Source organism: Calonectris borealis, chromosome 2 (genome assembly GCF_964195595.1).
Source record: "Calonectris borealis chromosome 2, bCalBor7.hap1.2, whole genome shotgun sequence".
Lineage (NCBI taxonomy): Eukaryota > Metazoa > Chordata > Aves > Procellariiformes > Procellariidae > Calonectris > Calonectris borealis.
Window position 1 is genome coordinate 37002320 of NC_134313.1, and position 16969 is coordinate 37019288.

Genomic DNA, 16969 nt, shown 5'->3' on the forward strand with positions numbered 1-16969 from the left:
GCTTAGGCAGTAGCTCAGATTAATTTTTTCATGACTGTAATCAGTATCTGAAGTAGCATCAGTAATTCATTTGGCTTACTGAATTAAGCTGACAACACAAAATCCTAAATGTCATTTTACACATCATAATTGGTATAACACTGTTGCCAAATAAATCACTTCCAAAGCAAAAAAACATACAGTACATCCTTTTCATTACTGATATTTGCTTGAATTTATGGTTCCTTGGCCTGCAAAATTAACAAACACTACTAAGGCTACAGGACTGGAATGGTGCATATTTACTGTATATACAATTTAATTATTAAACAATCATACTTTTAATGAAATGCTGCTCTATGATTACCTTTCGTGAATTTTGCTTGTACTAATGGATCCACTATTCTACCATTAGCAAGATCATGTTTGAAATAAAATGGTATAAATGTATTTTAATCCACTCTTGGGAAAAACAGCTGTAAGAAAGGTTACTTTCTGACTACTTATGTGAATTAGTTCCTTATGTCAAATAATTATGCAGAAATAAAAACTGTGGTCAGCCCACTTAAAATTCCATTTGATTCCTCCTGGGAATGGAAAAACTTTGTATTATTTTTCACGCTCTGAACATTCTTCAGAACATTTACTAGAAGACTGAAAACTAACAGCAATTTTAAAAGAAGCGGGCAGTATTATCAGATTCAAGAAAATAAGTAAAACTATGGTTGTTCAAGGATGATGGCTTCTATTGTTTCACAGCATTACTCTGACTGCAATTTAGGGGATTTTAAGAAAAAATGGATGATAGTTTTACTAATGTTTACCGATGTTTCAGTGATACCTCTATTTCCAGGTAATGATTCTTGCAGAAAATAGCATTTATTTTCTTTACACGATATCTAGACTGTTACTTGTTGAGTTTAATTTCTCATAGAGAAGACTATGGGCAACAGAAAAGTCAAGGCCAGACAGGGAATTCAAAGGGACCTCACCATGACAAGGTGAACAATCTCACCAACTAGGGCTGCTCCTAATGGAAGTACCAGGAAAAGGGTTTAGAAATACAGAGGGCTCCTCCAGTGACTTAATCCCAAGTCACATAATTAGAATTTCTGCAGGTACTAATGGCTAGCTTTCTTGAGTATAGCTTTCTTGCTATGGCATAAAGGACCCTCTTTCTTTTGGTCACAATTAATGATAATGACATAACAATAAAAATGTACCTTAATGCACTGCTGTTGAACATATGCAATACCTATGGCTACGGCAGAATGTGGGCTGAAGAAACTTTTTTGTTCCATTTTTTAATGTTGCCTGATAATTAATAGGATCAAAGCTCTATACCACAAGCACTTAAAAGCACCCAGTTAGTCTTAGGACTATTTAGTCTTATGATCTTAAGACTACATAGTTAAGGTTGTGTAACTTAAGCAACTTACTACAAACGATTCTGGAGTTACAGGCTATAGGATCAAAACAACAAACATAGTGCTCGTAGAGAGAAGTCTGGCGTTACACACGGCAGTGAAACTCTCTGAAGGAATCAGCAAGCATAGAGGTACAAATGATGCCAGTGATTAGCAGATTTGGGAGAGTTCTTCAGCAAGGTCCCTCCTCATAGTCTCTTAACAAAATTAAACTGCCATAGGACAGGCAGGAAGGATTTCCTGAATCTGGTTAAGGGTTAAAAAATATGGAATAGGAATACATCTTCGCAAAGCAAGGAGGTTCCTTAGGACCCCTTAAAGTCAGTGTTGGGATCAATGGTGCAGAGATATTCTGGTGATCTGGAAGGCGCTATTGAATTTTTCAGAATAACCAAAAATGCAGATGATCGTGGGAGATCCCACAATCACTGAATCCCACAAGACTTAGTGATACAGTAATGAAACGTCAGATGAAATTCAATGTTGATAAATGGTAGGTGGGTACACAGCGGAAACATAACCCTAACTACCCTCATATGAGTGACTATAGCACATGAGTGCTATTTATTTATACTATCACCACTCAGAAAAGGGATTGCAGTGGAGCAACAAAAATTCTCAAGAAACTTAGCTCAGTGGCATTCAAAAAAAAGCAAACACCTTTGTGAGCATTTAGGAGAGGAATGAAGAAAAAACTGAACAAACAATTAGTACTATTGCTCGAATATACGTTGACTTCAGCACATAGGTCTTGCCATCCCATTTCAAAAGGAACATGGAAAAGATGTAGAGCAGAAGAATGAGGATGTCCAGATACAAAATGGCATCCCTAAGAAGGAAAGCCATATGAATCAAGCCCCATCAGCGAGCAAAGAGCTGGAAAAACTTTGTGAAATTATGAGAACAAGGATAAAAAAATGTGGAAAAACTCTCCATTTGTCAAAATAAAAACACTAGGGAGCACTAAGTGAAGCTAGTGGTAAAAGAAAGCATTTTTCACAGATGCATAATGAAATTATGGCACTTACTGCCACAGGATGTTGTGGCACGGACAGTATAAAAAGGGTTCAGAAAGGGCATGAGCAAAGTAATGGAGAATTGCCAGCTGACGGCTATTAAACAGGCTGGGCTGGATGCGACACCTGGTTCTGGCAGTCCTGACGCTGCCGATTGCCGTAAACCATGAACATACAGGCAAAAAGTCATCCCGTATGCCTCCCATTGCTTTTCCGAAGCGTCTGCCCCGGCCGCTACCCGACCTTTGGTAGGACTGTTCTTATCACGTTAAGTGAACTGTGAGTTCTCCGACTTACAAATGTTTCCGTTAAAGACTCGGCAAGAATGACTCAGTTAAAGTCGCTTTAGTAATTAACCCTTTGAAACGCTTTGTGCTGCTTCTTTCTATACACTTGCTATAGCTTTCCTACGCTGCTCCAAAAGTAAACAATTCTGGTAGAACAAATTCCACAAGAAAATGTTGTGACTACGAAGTAAATGCCGAGAAGTCAATCGTAGAAAACTCAACTAACGATTTTATAGTTGCGAGGCCGGTGTAGACCAGCCCCCTGGCCACCGCAGCAGCACTGCCCGTCCGCCCGCCGGCACCTAGCGCGGGCAGGACGGCTTTTCTCCTCACGGGTTGCACTACGGGCGCTACGCAGAGCCTGACCGGTTTCGCGCCCCCGGGGACCGCCCGGGACCTGCCTTTTGGCGGGGGGAGCCGCCCGGCGGGGTGCCCGCCCCGGGGGGAGCCGCTCGCCCTGCCGGGGGCAGCGGCGGGAGCGCCCCCGCCCGCTTTCCCCGCCTCCTGCCGCCGCCGCTTCGGCGGCGTGGCCGGGCGCGGCCTCGGCACCGGCCGTCACTCGGTCTTTCACCCCGCAGGTCTCCGGGGCGGGCGCTGCTCGTAGCCGGGCGGGCGGGCGCCATGAAGCGCTCTCTGCTGCGGCTCTGCCAGTCGCGGGAGAAGGCGGCCGCCTCCAGCGCCTACCAGGGCGTCGTCTGCGAGGCGGATGCCGCCTCCGTCGCCTCGCAGGATGTCTTCAAGGTGCGTGCGGAGGGGCGCGGAGGAGGTGGGCGTCCCGAGGGCTGGGTGGTGGGTGCGAGTGTGAGGGGACAGCCTCGGGCAGCCGAGCTGCCAGAGGCACCGAGGCCGGATTGGGACAAGATGGCACCCAAGACTGGGGCTTGTGTGAGGGCATTGGGGCAAGGAGGGATGAAGGTGGAGGGTGAGGTGGGCGAGGGTGAGGTGGGGGCTCTGGAGGCAGCTGTGCGGGCTTGGCGTTGGTCACTTCCCAAAGACCCTTTCCTCCAGGAGGCCGTTTCCCCTCACTCCTCAGCAGAGCCATGGGGGAAGAGCTGTGAGGGGTGGGAGACAGGCTGGGAGCCGCCCTGGCCATGGGGCCTGAAGGCACAGGAGGCTGTGGCGTTGTGTGGCCAAGCCTGGACTGGGGTGAGCGGGAACACAGGAGGGGAGCAGGCAAAGGAGGATGCGGGGTGGCAGGGGCGGGTGGTGGGCGGCAGGAGGCTGCTGTGGGGCTCGCATTCCCCCTGGGCACGGCTCCCCAGAAAGAGCCCGCCTCTTAGAGGCCGTGATGGGAATGAGTAGACCACCTAGCAAAAGTGTCCCAAAAGGAAGGTTTAGAAGTACTGGAACTATTACAAAGGGAAAGGGAACCAGCGGCACACCAACAAATGCAAAATTGCTGCCAGGAAGGGTATAACCTCTTCCCTTTTCCATGGGGAGTAGGACAAGAAGTGATGCATTTATATTGCTGCTAGGGAGACCCAGGCCAAACGTTAGGGAAGCCTTTTTCAATGGTAAGAATAATTCAGCAGAGGAAGAGGTTGCTTACGGGACGAATGACTTGGGTAACTTTGGAGATTTTTAAGAGCAGCCTAAACAAATTTGACAAAGTATGTGTATGGGTTTAAAGACCTCTTGAGATCATTTCCAGATTTGTTTTGTGTGTGCTAGCTGTAGTCCTGAGCAACACCTCTTCAGCGTAACATGGCTTGTCACTCTGGTGGGTGCCGCTACAGAGCTGTTCAAAGTGCAAAGGAGCTGCTTGCTTTGCCATTTTGAACCAACCGAAGTACTGAGAACACCTAACTGATTTCTTCCTTTCCTATTTTGTTAATGAAACACTGCAGTATTGACTGAAAAATCTTACTTTTGTTGGTAGAAATTATCATCGTGCCACATTTCAGCCACATTTTGTCTTCCATTGACAAAAAATTTCAATATAAAGAGTGGCAAAATGTGGTGATTTTAGGGGATTTCCTTTTTTTACCCTTTTCTTGTTTACACATCTGTGGGAAGGTTTGCATGACTTTTGATATGCATTTTTCTCTTTTTTTTTTTCCTCCCAATTTTGTTGAATTGTTTTTCTTTTTTATTGCCTTTTAATTTTTTAATAACTTGTTTTTAAATTCCTGCCCATTCTACTGCAATCATTTTTTTCTATCACTTGTCTTCATATACAAGTATGGGTTTTGAAACACTCTAACAAAAATATTTGGAGAACACCATAAAGTAAGAATCAGCAGGGTTTCCATAGAGGGCTTTGGTTGCTAAACCACAGTACCAGGGAGGTATCAAGGTGTCAGAGGGCTGAGCTGTTGGAACAGGTTTTATTGTATTACACTGTGAAGATGCTGGGTTGTTTTAGACTGAGAATAAAGAATTTATTGGTTGCTCTGACGTAAAGAACATCAGAGAAACCAATGGCTGAACTTGAAAGCCCAGGATGTAATATCAGTCTCTGTAGAAAGATCTAGAAAACGAATTTATCAAGATTATTGTTTTTTCCTCTCTGTTGAATTCATTTGATATGGCCATAGCTGAAGAGAGTATAAAACAGTAAGTGATGAATTTGCTTGTTTGTCGTTTTCCATGGTGGAGGGAGGATCTTGAGCTCACTACAGAAGGCAAAATAATGTATTCAAGATAATTTCCATTTTTGTTAATTTTGCACTGTTTCTCATCTGGGTCTGATTTTGCAATCAATCAAATCAATCTCAGTTTCACTGTTGACTCAATCTGATCAGGATGTGTGTACTTCTGTATAAAACTAAAGAGTTGGGAGAGAATTACTGAGTGGTAACATGCCCACAGTAACTCATTATAGCATTGCTAACATCTTGCCTATTAGGAGAATGATAAAATGACAAAATTTGTGTCCAAAATAGGTGATTTCAGATGGAAGTGCCTGTAGGCTACGGAGCTTCATTAAGAAGAATCGTTCTGGGCTTACCAAAGTGGATGAATTAAATGCCACCCCACTGCATCATGCTGCAGAAGGAGGTCAAATAGAATTAATGCAGCTGATCATAGACGATTCTTCCTGTGAAGGTAACACACATTTTATGAGCTATTTTATTTAACAGAATAAACAAGTTCAATAATCAAAGTGTTTGTTACCCAACTGAAACAGAACTGGTATGTGTTACCTACATTTATAGATTTAAATATAGTTCAAACTGTCTGCCAGTTTCCAGTGTCTCGGGTGTGGTTTGGGTCACCCTTGTTATGTTAGGACTGTTTTCTCTCTAATGCAGTAAATTGATGTATCTTATTTTGGGGACTCAGGTTTACAGTCTTCAGATATGAAAAAGAAAACTGCAGTGAAGTACAGTAGGCCTGACTTTTTGTCTTCCTTATTTATATTATGTGTCCTTTGTTACATTTATAATTCTGGAAATGTAAAAGAGAATTAATTTGGTTTCTTATACTTGTCATTCAAGTTGTCATCCAACTTGTTTACTTAATAGTGGGGAAGAATAAACATTTGATGAGATAGGCTATCTAAAGAAATTTAGGGAAGAAGTGGTAAGTAGGAAAACATGGGAACTTGAATGATGGAAAAACACTCTGTGTAAAAGGTGTTGTTTAGTAGTTATTAATAAGCATTGTGAACTACATAGGACTCCACTGATAGACTGTGGGTTGCTGAGCAAACATACAATGGCCCTGAAAAGCTAATTTTTTCACCTAATGATGGCCAATCTAATTTTAGATTATTCTGGCTGAAATATATTCTTTTTCTTTTCAGCATATAATTTTTGTCTTAACTTTTTAGAATATTTGTTGAAGTTTATTTACAATTTTGAAGCTCAAAATATATGTGTAGAACAGACCAGTTTTATAACTGGCATGAATTGATTTACTTCTGTGTTCTTAAGTGAATCAGAATAGATATGGTCTTTAATCTTCGTACAATTTGCAAGCACTTGTTTATTATCACTTGTTTTTATTATTATAAAATAATAATAAAAATTATTATTTTACTTATTCACATTGGCTTGTTCTGTGCAGCCTCTAAAGAAATAACTGCAAAGTCAAATAAGATAGGAAAGAGAAGAGGCAAGGAAAGGGGGAAATCAAGTAACTCTAGGGGGGAGAAAAAAGATATATAATAACGGGCAAGAAAAAGACAGGTGTTTCACCCCTCCCATCTCTCTAATCAATACCGTGTATTCAGCACAATATTTAATCAATTTAACGCAATGCACTGCCTGATATGCAGTCTTTCCCTTTTTCTCTTCAAAGAAATGCAGTAGCACAGACCTAAACCTCCTTTGAAGATACTTTTTTTTTTCCCAGTGCGATCAGAACATTTGATGGTTTTGCTTTGGTTTTGGTTTGGTTTCTCTCCTTTGACCTAGTATTAAATGTGATGGATTCTTCTGGAAATACTCCACTGCACTGGGCCACAAAGAAAAACCAGGTTGAAAGTGTTAGTTTGCTTCTCAGCAGAGGAGCCAATCCAAACATTCTCAACTCCAATATGATGGCACCTTTGCATATGGCCGTGCAGTCCCTGCATAATGAAATTGTTAAGGTAAGTCTAAAGTCCACATAAATATACAGACTTGATAAGTAGCTCAACAGCAACTGTGTGCAAAACACCAAGACCTTGTTTATATACGTTTATGTCTATATGTATCTCCTCGTATGCTTTGTTTAGCGAGCAGGATGTGTAACATATCATGCTTATAGAATGTTTGTGTCTTCTTAGCATAGCAAGTAAAAAGTAACTTACTGATTTACATAAATACTGAAATTTGTGCTATGAAAGTAGTCATTATGTTTCATGGAGAATTATTTTAAATTTTCCAAACACAAGGAATTTTCTTTAAAAGTTCTTTTTAACACTAAGATTTCATGTAGGCATGTGTTATTTTAAATGTTTATGTTCTGATTTTTTTTTTTTTTTTTTTTACAATTGTATAGGGGGGACTCATAGAAGTATAAAATTTTCTTGAAACTGGTGTATTTTTTTTATGAAACCTGGGTTAAAATTAGTCAGAAAACACAGGTCTTAAAACCAACATTGTAATAATCATTTGAATAATAGCAGAACTAAAGCTGCAATTAAAGATCACAAAAATATATTGTGAAGAAATTACTAAGGTGTCCATTTTGAACCTTGTAAAATAGCAACAGCACTGAGATTTTAAGCAGCATAATTTTTTCATCATTTGTCTAAGTGCAATGAGAATGTTTTCACTCCATATGCGGCATTTGGATAGAATTTTAGAATTTGTAAAGTTCTTGAATTTACTGGGTGAATACAACCTTAACACCACATCACTTGCTTTTCCCTTTAAAGTTGTCTCTTTTTCTAGTTCATCCAAACAAAAGAAAAACATATTCCTGTTTTCAAGACTTAAAATCCTTTAGAGATTTTCAGTGCTAAAATATTTCAGTGTCCTCACATCTTTTACAAAATCTTATTTATTATGAATTAATAAAATCTGAAATACAACGACATTTTTAAAATGGGCTTTGTATCAAGTTGTGGGTTTGGGTTATTTTACAGCTCTGCTCTTGACTAAATATGTGCTCTCATTTTTTCCCCACTTTGTTGTTTATTCATTGTTTATTCATGTTTATTCATTGTTTATTCAATTCTCCTTTGGTTTCTATTGTCAAATTGCCTGAGAGTGATTAAAATGTGCCAGTTCCTCCAGTACAGAAAAATTCATTGGAATTATTGAAAGACAATAAAATAAATATGTAGATAGAGGAATAAATATGTGGTGCAGTATGGTCTTTATCATTTCCAGATCCTTTGCTTCTCAAAAAATGCTGGAAGCAGTCATAGAGGTACTTGGTGACACTGATAGCTCAGTGTTAGCTGTTAACATAGGGACTGAAGCAGGAATTCGGGACTGGAAGGATCCCTGTTTTCATCAAGTCCTGTCTCCCTTGATCTTATATAATTGTCCAATAGGTGCCTAATCGAGCAGCATCTATAGCATTGCAACTTTCCAGGGAATATAGAATATTACAAGACATTATAACAAACTTCAGTTGAAAATCCCCATCTGCAATCTGCTTCAGAAAAGATTTTCTCCCAGGATCGGAGAAATTGTTAAATAAAACTTTAAGATACTCTGCAGCTATGTGCAGTGTTTATTCTAGTTACCCAGCTGTCTGCTGTAAAGAATTTTACTTTTCTTTGTCTGTTCTCACCTGCATTTTTCACCCACATATTTTTACATTCTCCCTAATTTTGTCCCTCCTCTGCCTGTGCATTGTGGGCTGTTGGCATGCAAAAAGAATGAGTCGCAAGAGTGCTATGGGTGGTAAACAACAAAAGTAATGGAACAGGCCTTTGTTGTTGTATTTGGCTTATGGTTGACTGAATGTTTTCTTAAACATTTAGATTTTAGTCCAGCATAGCAGTACAGATGTTAATTTGGAAGGTGAAGCAGGGAACACACCTATAATTGTAGCATGTTACAAGGATAATCCTGAAGCACTGACACTCCTGGTAGGTATAATTATCTATCATCTTTTGGTGTGATTCTGTTTACCCTGATGCAGTGTTATTCTGTTCCTGTGTTCTGTCTTTGTTCATTGGAGGAAGGTTAATCATGGACCTAATATTCAAATTACTTTGCATAGGTTACTAACAAACTTTCATCTTTTAAGAGCATATATAAATATATCTGAGTGGCAAACAGAAAAAACTTAAATTAATTTTGAAGGTCATCAGAACACAAAATGAAGCACATGTATGTATAGATGTATGGATATAACATGCAAAAGATATTTGTATATAAACTTCACAATGCATATACAGCATAAAAAAAGGAGACAGCTACCCAGGAGACAATACCTGTAATAGTATGTTCATTAGTCAGAATTTTCTGTATGTCACTAAGCTATATCCAGACATTATTTTTCAGATTGAAAATGGAGGGAAAATATGTAAACCCAACAAAACGGGATGTATGCCTATCCATGCAGCTGCATTTTCAGGTGCAAAAACATGTATGGAAATTCTTTTAAAAAAAGGTAAATACATTATTCCCAAGCAGTCAGTAAGGTTTATTATTTATAGTAACATTACCAATTTACTGCTTTAATTCTCCAAGAACTGTGCAAACAAGCACTTATAACTGTGATTGAACTTACAAGAAGTTAATGCAATTATTCCTATGGGCAATTCATGCTAGTAACTTTTGTAGGATTGCAGCAGCAGCTTAACTGCTTTCCTAAATGTGTGCCCATCCATTGTTTAATGATAGATGTGAAAGATTCATATTTTGAGGGAGAGAATATTATTCCACAGTTAATATACTTGTTTTGAAAGCCTTGGTAGCTTCTGTTATCTTTCTCGCATAAAAAATTTCTATTTTCATTTCTCAGGTGAAGAATTGGGTCACTCTGCTAAAACCCACATCAATTTTACCAATAATGGAAAGTGCAGTCCACTTCATTTGGCAGTTCAAAGTGGGGACCTTGAAATGATTAAAATGTGCATTGAATTTGGAGCCCAAATTGATCTAAAACAGGTAAAACTTCAAATGGAACGAAATATAATTTTGATAAAACCTATATATCTCTAAATCTCTAAGTGGTACAAAAAAAAGATGAGCAGATAATCATTGCTCATTGTCTCTTCCAATGCAAAACCTAGGGAGCAACAGATGAAAACAAGTCTCTAGTTCAAATCAGGCAAAATGGCAGGTTTCTTTACACAAGTTACATAGGAAATTGTGGCTATGAAAAGTTTGCATGGATTCAAAATGCATTTGAGCAGATCCATAGAAGAAAAATCAGTCCTCAGCTACTGCATACAATGACATCCCCTCTGGCTCAGGAAGTCCTTGGAGTCATAAACAGATGGAGTCTGGGAGAGCACTCTGGAGAATGGTATGCCCTTCTCCACAAACTCTTTACTATGCACCTGCTATCGACGGGTCTCAGAAATGGGATCCTTGATCTGACCCTTTCTCATCATTTTCGTTTATCCTCAGCCTTGCCCTGGCCGTTACAGTATATTCTTTGTAAGCAAGCACAAATTTGTGATACTACTGCTGCTACCATGATACTGTTGGTGTAAGGGCCTGTGCCCAGCTTCATGATGAATAAACATTTCTGAAGATATCTATCATTAATCAAATTGTTTGCAAGGCTCAAATCAACTCATGAGAGCAAAGATAAACATCGTTTAGCCTTCTTTTATTGGTTTGGTTCTTTGAACACACAGCTTTTGAATGAGGTGATTTATGCTGCTGATTTTGTGATGGGTAAGACTGTTTTGAGAATGCTTATGGCATTGTGGAAAAGCCCATTCCAATGCATTCACTGAAATGTTCCTGTTCTAAAAAGCAGAAAGTCAAAACCCTCAGGCGTGTATCAAAGCTAGTTTGTCCCATCTAGCTAAATGAAATCCTGTTTTGGCAAATCTTGTTCTAATCATTTATTTACTGCTTAAAAATTTTATGCCTGTCTAGCTTATAATAATTTAATAACATATTACACCAAGTTATTTTTAACCTGCAGAAAATTTTAAGAATGACATCTAAGGAAGATTCCATTTAAGGAAGTCGAAAACATTTTAAAATAATGCATTTTCTGTATTATACAGGCACATTTGTTTGCTTATTCATTTGTACTGCTCTACCTATGGTATTCTGTAGTTTTCCTTTGCTTCGTCTCTTGTATTAAAGGGTGTTCTGTGTGTCTGTTTATTAATTCAACTATAAAAGATTATTGAGTGTAATTAGCTCATATTTTAGGGACTTGGCATAGAATAAGAAGCTTCGTAGTTATCCTTTAAAACTATCTCTTTAGTCTTTTCTGGTCTTTAAGATCTCTTTAGAGTTCCGCTACTGTTGTTAAAGACTAAAGTTTCATTACTTGCATAGAAATTTAGGCATTTAGGAATTACGAATCCTGGGCTAGATCACTAGTGTGTTTAATAGGTTGGAGGTTAGGTTGTTGGGGTTTAAATATTTAAGTGTTGTTTTATTTTCCCATTGTCAGAATGAAAAATGCACAGCACTTCATTTTGCTGCCACTCAAGGAGCAACTGAGATTGTAAAGTTAATGATGTCATCCTATGCTGGTGAGGAATCCATTATTGATGCTGTAGATGGGAATAAGGAAACATTGCTTCACAGGTAGGAGACTGCTCTGCCAGACTTCACTATAAATTGTGAGCCGTGATATTCTTAGTTATTCTCAGCATCCAATTGTACTTTATATAGCATACTTTGGAACATCCTTCCACATGGTTTGGAACTTCTCCATGGGATGGGGGATGGTTTTAGTACAGTATGAGAGAGTCAGTAATTTGGTCAGAATGTTAAAGATTTTGGTGCTGATATCAAAATCAAAGCAGTTCCAGTTACCTTGGAACCATGTAAAGAAATGGTCACTAACAGTTTGTATTGAAAATTTACTTCAGTAAAGTAGTAGGTGAACAAGTTTATGGAATTGTTAACAGCTTCTGAGGTTGTGGAACAAATGCCCTCATCTAATGGGGTTATGTTCTCCAGAAAATGAATGAAAAAAATATAAACAGTTTAAAAAAATACTTTTTTTTCCCCCTAAAAAATTATCTTATACCTGATCAGCTGCAAGTAGATGTTGGTACACTTTCCTATGATTACAAAGTTGCAGATGGCATTTGTGTATGTAATAATCCTCTAGACTTCTAGTCTTTTACAGTCCATTTGAAACAAGAGCACCAGACTGTGGAGAAATTTCCTCAGTCTTCTGTAGCAGAAAGACGCTTAGTTAAATGTGCTGGCTACCAACTCTATGGAAGATAGTATATTTTCCCATCTATACATTTTTGCAAGAAGGATATGTCTCACTGCATTTAAGTGTAATAATTTTACAGTGTTATTCTACAAGGAGTTTTACAGTATGAAGTAATTGGTAGAAAGTCAGAGATAGTAGAGATGATTGTTCTTTGGACACAGTATAAAGTGGAATGATTCCAAGATAATTGAAGAAATTAAAAGGGGAGTGTGTTGTAAAGTTAAGATAAGGTTTGGGTACACTTCGAAATGCTACTGCGAGAGAACACTATTGAAGACAAAGTGATGACAGAACACCAAAGAAAATTGTGCAGACACAACATACTACTTAATAGATAACTGACTGTCATGTCCATAAAAATGATTGTCCTTGGAAAAAGCTTGGAAAAAGAATGACACTCTCTTACTCCCCATGACTGTGAAACAGGAAAAAAAATTATCAAAATCATCAGAAAGGTAGAAAATCACCCAAATCTCTCAGAATATAAATAAACTGAATAGGAACGTTAACTTGTTGAGAAGTGAAGGAGCAGTGAAGCATAGGCAGGACTTGATTCATTCACATTCCTACTGTCATGTTTCCATCTAAATATTTTATAAAATGACTTTGCTCTCTCTTCAGGCACCTTGGAATTTATTTTGAGTGTGTGTGGAGCATTCAGTATTTATGCCTGGCTGGAGGGATCTGCTATAGATAATACTTATTTGGAACCATGACATGATTTTTAAAATAGGTCTTTTGAGTAATCAGTTCTAACTATAGTACACCCTGTGTTATTACCTCTTATAATGCTAAGGGAACTGTTATCTTTGAGATACAGTACCACCTTGGAACTGTCCTTCTCTGTTGCTCATTGAGTCAAAATATTTAATAGGGGTCTGACTTCTAAAAACATTTAGAGTGTGTGTATTAACTGTGCTATGCTTCCTGCTTTGACCATTTTTTTCCTACCATATATAATTCAATGTCTTATTGTAGAATAAAACCTGAGAATTTTTCATGTGTATAGAGAGCTTTAAAATATTTTTAGAAAATTAATAAATGTCATCACAATTTATATCAGTATAATATATTTTTTCATACTTTTTCAAGTAGACTTGCCTGCCACAGTCAGAATAGATGTTTAGTTAAGTCATTGCCATTTTAACCCCCTTCTAGCATTATTACACAAAATATATCAAGTTACTTTTGAAGATTGGATCAATGAAATGGATTTGAGGCTCTAGGTTTGGCTGGAACAAACTGAGTTGGAAGTTTTTGGAATTCTATATTGACCTTGTGTGGTACAGCAAAAGATCTGACATATGAAATGACTGGTTCTGTTAAAAATCAGTGGTATAATGCCTGTTGACCTATCAATGAGGTCTTTGTTTCCTGCAGTGAGTTTTCAATGTATTAATTGAACTGAACTTAGTTTAAAAAAACAACTCCATGACAAAAATTGAAACAATTTATTAAAATGAATTATATAATAAAGGTATATCTCTGTCTCTTTATTTTAAAATGTATTTATTTGAAAATATTAGAAAATGCAGCAAATGGAGAAAAATGCTACCCTTTGGCTTGAAACTTCATTGTCCTTTCTAATGTTACTGTATTTTTGCATTTTTCCCCACAGGACAGCATTGTTTGATCATTATGAACTGGCAGAGTATTTGATTTCAATGGTAAATATTTAATCAAGCAACGTGTTTATAGAGATTATTGCTATCTATTACTACAGGTCTGCACAGAGAAATTCATAAAGGAGGATGTGTTCTCAGGTTATTTAGAGAGATATATATATTTCATAATGCATAATTGGCAGTTACAGTACAGCGGTAGTTATGGCTCCATAATAACATCCTACAGTTACAGAGGATGAAAACTTGCATTTTTATTTCCATTTTACTTACTCAGAAAGGTTTCATAAACATCTTTTACCAGATATAACAAACTGGCTCAGTCATCCTCACTTTTAAGATATGAAATATGAAATAAATGCTAAATATGCATTGAATTTAATCTGATTTTTCCAGAAAGAAATCCTGTCTTTGAAAGATGTACATATGATTGTTCTGGGGTAGAACAATCTAGCCATATATTGAAGTTTGTGCATGATCTAGAAATATTTTTTACACTGTGTAGTTTGGTTTTATTTCTTCACTGAATAATTACGAGGGAGAAAGAGAAGAAATGTAACTAGGGATGCTACTGGCTATGCTCCAAGCGTCCGTTTATACCGATTAAACCAAGTCTTATATAACCATTATATGCCCCACTCTGATGAGGAAATTTTCAGAAGTCAGCAGACTTCTTTTCCATTTTATGTATGTTTAGGCTTTTTACTTCATTTCATGACAATTATATTAAGAAAAATTCTCTTCTACATTCAGTTTTGCTTTTCTCACTCTGTTACAGGGATTGGATTTAGTCAGAACTAGATGTTGTGCTTATTTTTAATTCCAATGTGAAATAGTGAGGTTTGACTGCTTAAACTTGTCTGACAACACAACCTATCTACAGAAGCTATTACCTGATAAATACAGGCACAAATTTTTGCATGTGGAGGCTTGTGTGCACAAAGTATTAGAGGGAATATCTTTAACACTGCATTTGCTAAGAACAAACTTTTATTCCTTGAGTGTCATTTTGACTATTTTGGCCTCTTTCATAGAATCTATGCTAAGGGTTTTTTTGGCTTTCCATATAAAGTATGTCAGTTTTGAAGTTTAAGGACTGTTTTCCTTTGCCCTGTCTGGGAATGGATCAAAATATGCCAGTTGGGGTTAGTGGGATGTGGCATGCACCACCTGTGCTGCCTGCTCTCTTGGACTCCTGGCAAGGTCACTAGGTATCGCCTATGCTGTGGTGTACACGAGGGTGAAAAAGAAAAGGTGGAGCAATGTTACTGTTCAAAAGGAATAGCAAATTCCAGTTCAGAATGGCTTTCTGATTTTAATAAAGAACAAAATTTATTTATTTTATACATTAAATACCCACATTTCATGCACATTAACACTACAATGATTACTTCCTTTATCTTATTTTTGATACTTTTTCTGTCTGAAAATAAAAGCCATTGTAAACAGATACAGTGTTACATCTAGCTCTTCTAGATAGAAAAAATAAGATTAACTATGCTAAACAGAATTGTCCAGGCACACAATGTATGCTATTTACATTTAAATTACACCGATTATTTTGTAAGTGGTAGGTCAACGTGCTACACAAAAATCAGAGAATCAAACTCCACAGATATTTCTTGCAGAGCTTTTCACTATTTTACATTTGGCCTCAACATAACATGGCAATGAGTACATGCTCTTGTTTTGGTGAGGTGTACAGCTATGGTTTGCCATAACTGAAGGCTAACTGAAGCTTAAAGAAAGGCAAAAGACAGAAATCTAGATCACTATTCCTAACTTCTAAACATTACAAAACTTCATAGCTTTAAAGAAATGCTACTTACAAATTGGTTTGCAAGTTAAGCATTTTAAGCATAATGACTTTAACAATAATGTCAATGTGGCCATTGTAACATTTGACAGGTGCACAATATCTGGTTTGTGCGTGCAAGTGGCATGATTGTACTTACAAGTTATGTACACAACTATAAAGAATAAAGACATCAGAAAGTTCTCATGATTTTGCTAGTATCTTAGCGATTTCCCTGCATCTTTTAGTGTTTTTTTTTCTTGTGTACTGGACAATTTAGCATTGAAGTGTCTGGTGCTTCCTGAGTTTACTTCGTTAATTTTATTGAAATGTGTTTATTCAAAGTAAATAAGTGGTAATTTTACACATTTTCTTGCTTCTTTTTTTGAACTTCCTTTTTCCCCTTTTGCTGCTTTTGTCTTCACTAAAAGAAAAATGAAAGATTAAATTGGTATAAATACTAATTGATATTTACAAAATTTGCATAATATCTGTTTTTATATTAATGTCTCTTTAATTCATGTATATTAATATATAAATGCAAAAGTAAAAGGAGTTCGGAAACTAAATTTGCAAACTCTTAATTCAGCTGTATCGTAAATGTGGTAAATATATGTGGCAATGTATAAGTTACTCCTTATTGTGATAAATAATGATGAATGCTGCTGAATTCATTTTGCTGAAGGCTGAACAATGATCTTAGCTGGAGGGAAGGTGATTAAAATTGCGTTATTAACTGGAAATTGCTGCCCTGTATTCACTGAAATGAATGAGCCACTTGGATAAAAAAGTCTGTTTCTTTGATGAATAAGAACATTTTTAAGAGGTTGTCTGACCTTGTAGAAAGGTAACTGGGGAAAGAGTCCTGCATGTGTTACTCTCAACACACACTGGAAGCTTCCTGTTCTCTGTGGTAAAGTAATCGTTGTAAATTTATTAAATGTTTCTTATTACTACGTTACAGGTTTTACCATCCTAGAAAGTAAATGTTGCTCATGATTATGATTAATTCTCTCTCAAATTAGGACTGGACCCAAAGATGATTCAAGTTAATGGAAAAACTTCCATTGATTTTTTTTTT

The 16969-nt window shown here is 37.4% G+C and overlaps 1 protein-coding gene across 1 annotated transcript in view; it reads left to right on the plus strand.

The window, feature by feature from the left end:
- Positions 1-3315: 3315 nt before the first annotated feature.
- TRPA1 (transient receptor potential cation channel subfamily A member 1) overlaps positions 3316-16969 on the plus strand; it is a 37845-nt gene continuing 24191 nt past the window's right edge. Inside the window, exons 1-8 of the mRNA XM_075140643.1 lie at positions 3316-3450; positions 5595-5757; positions 7071-7246; positions 9077-9184; positions 9603-9711; positions 10066-10211; positions 11689-11825; positions 14090-14138. Of these exons, the coding sequence (XP_074996744.1) occupies positions 3331-3450; positions 5595-5757; positions 7071-7246; positions 9077-9184; positions 9603-9711; positions 10066-10211; positions 11689-11825; positions 14090-14138 (1008 nt within the window). The 5' untranslated portion in view covers positions 3316-3330. The remainder of the gene's footprint in view (positions 3451-5594; positions 5758-7070; positions 7247-9076; positions 9185-9602; positions 9712-10065; positions 10212-11688; positions 11826-14089; positions 14139-16969) is intronic.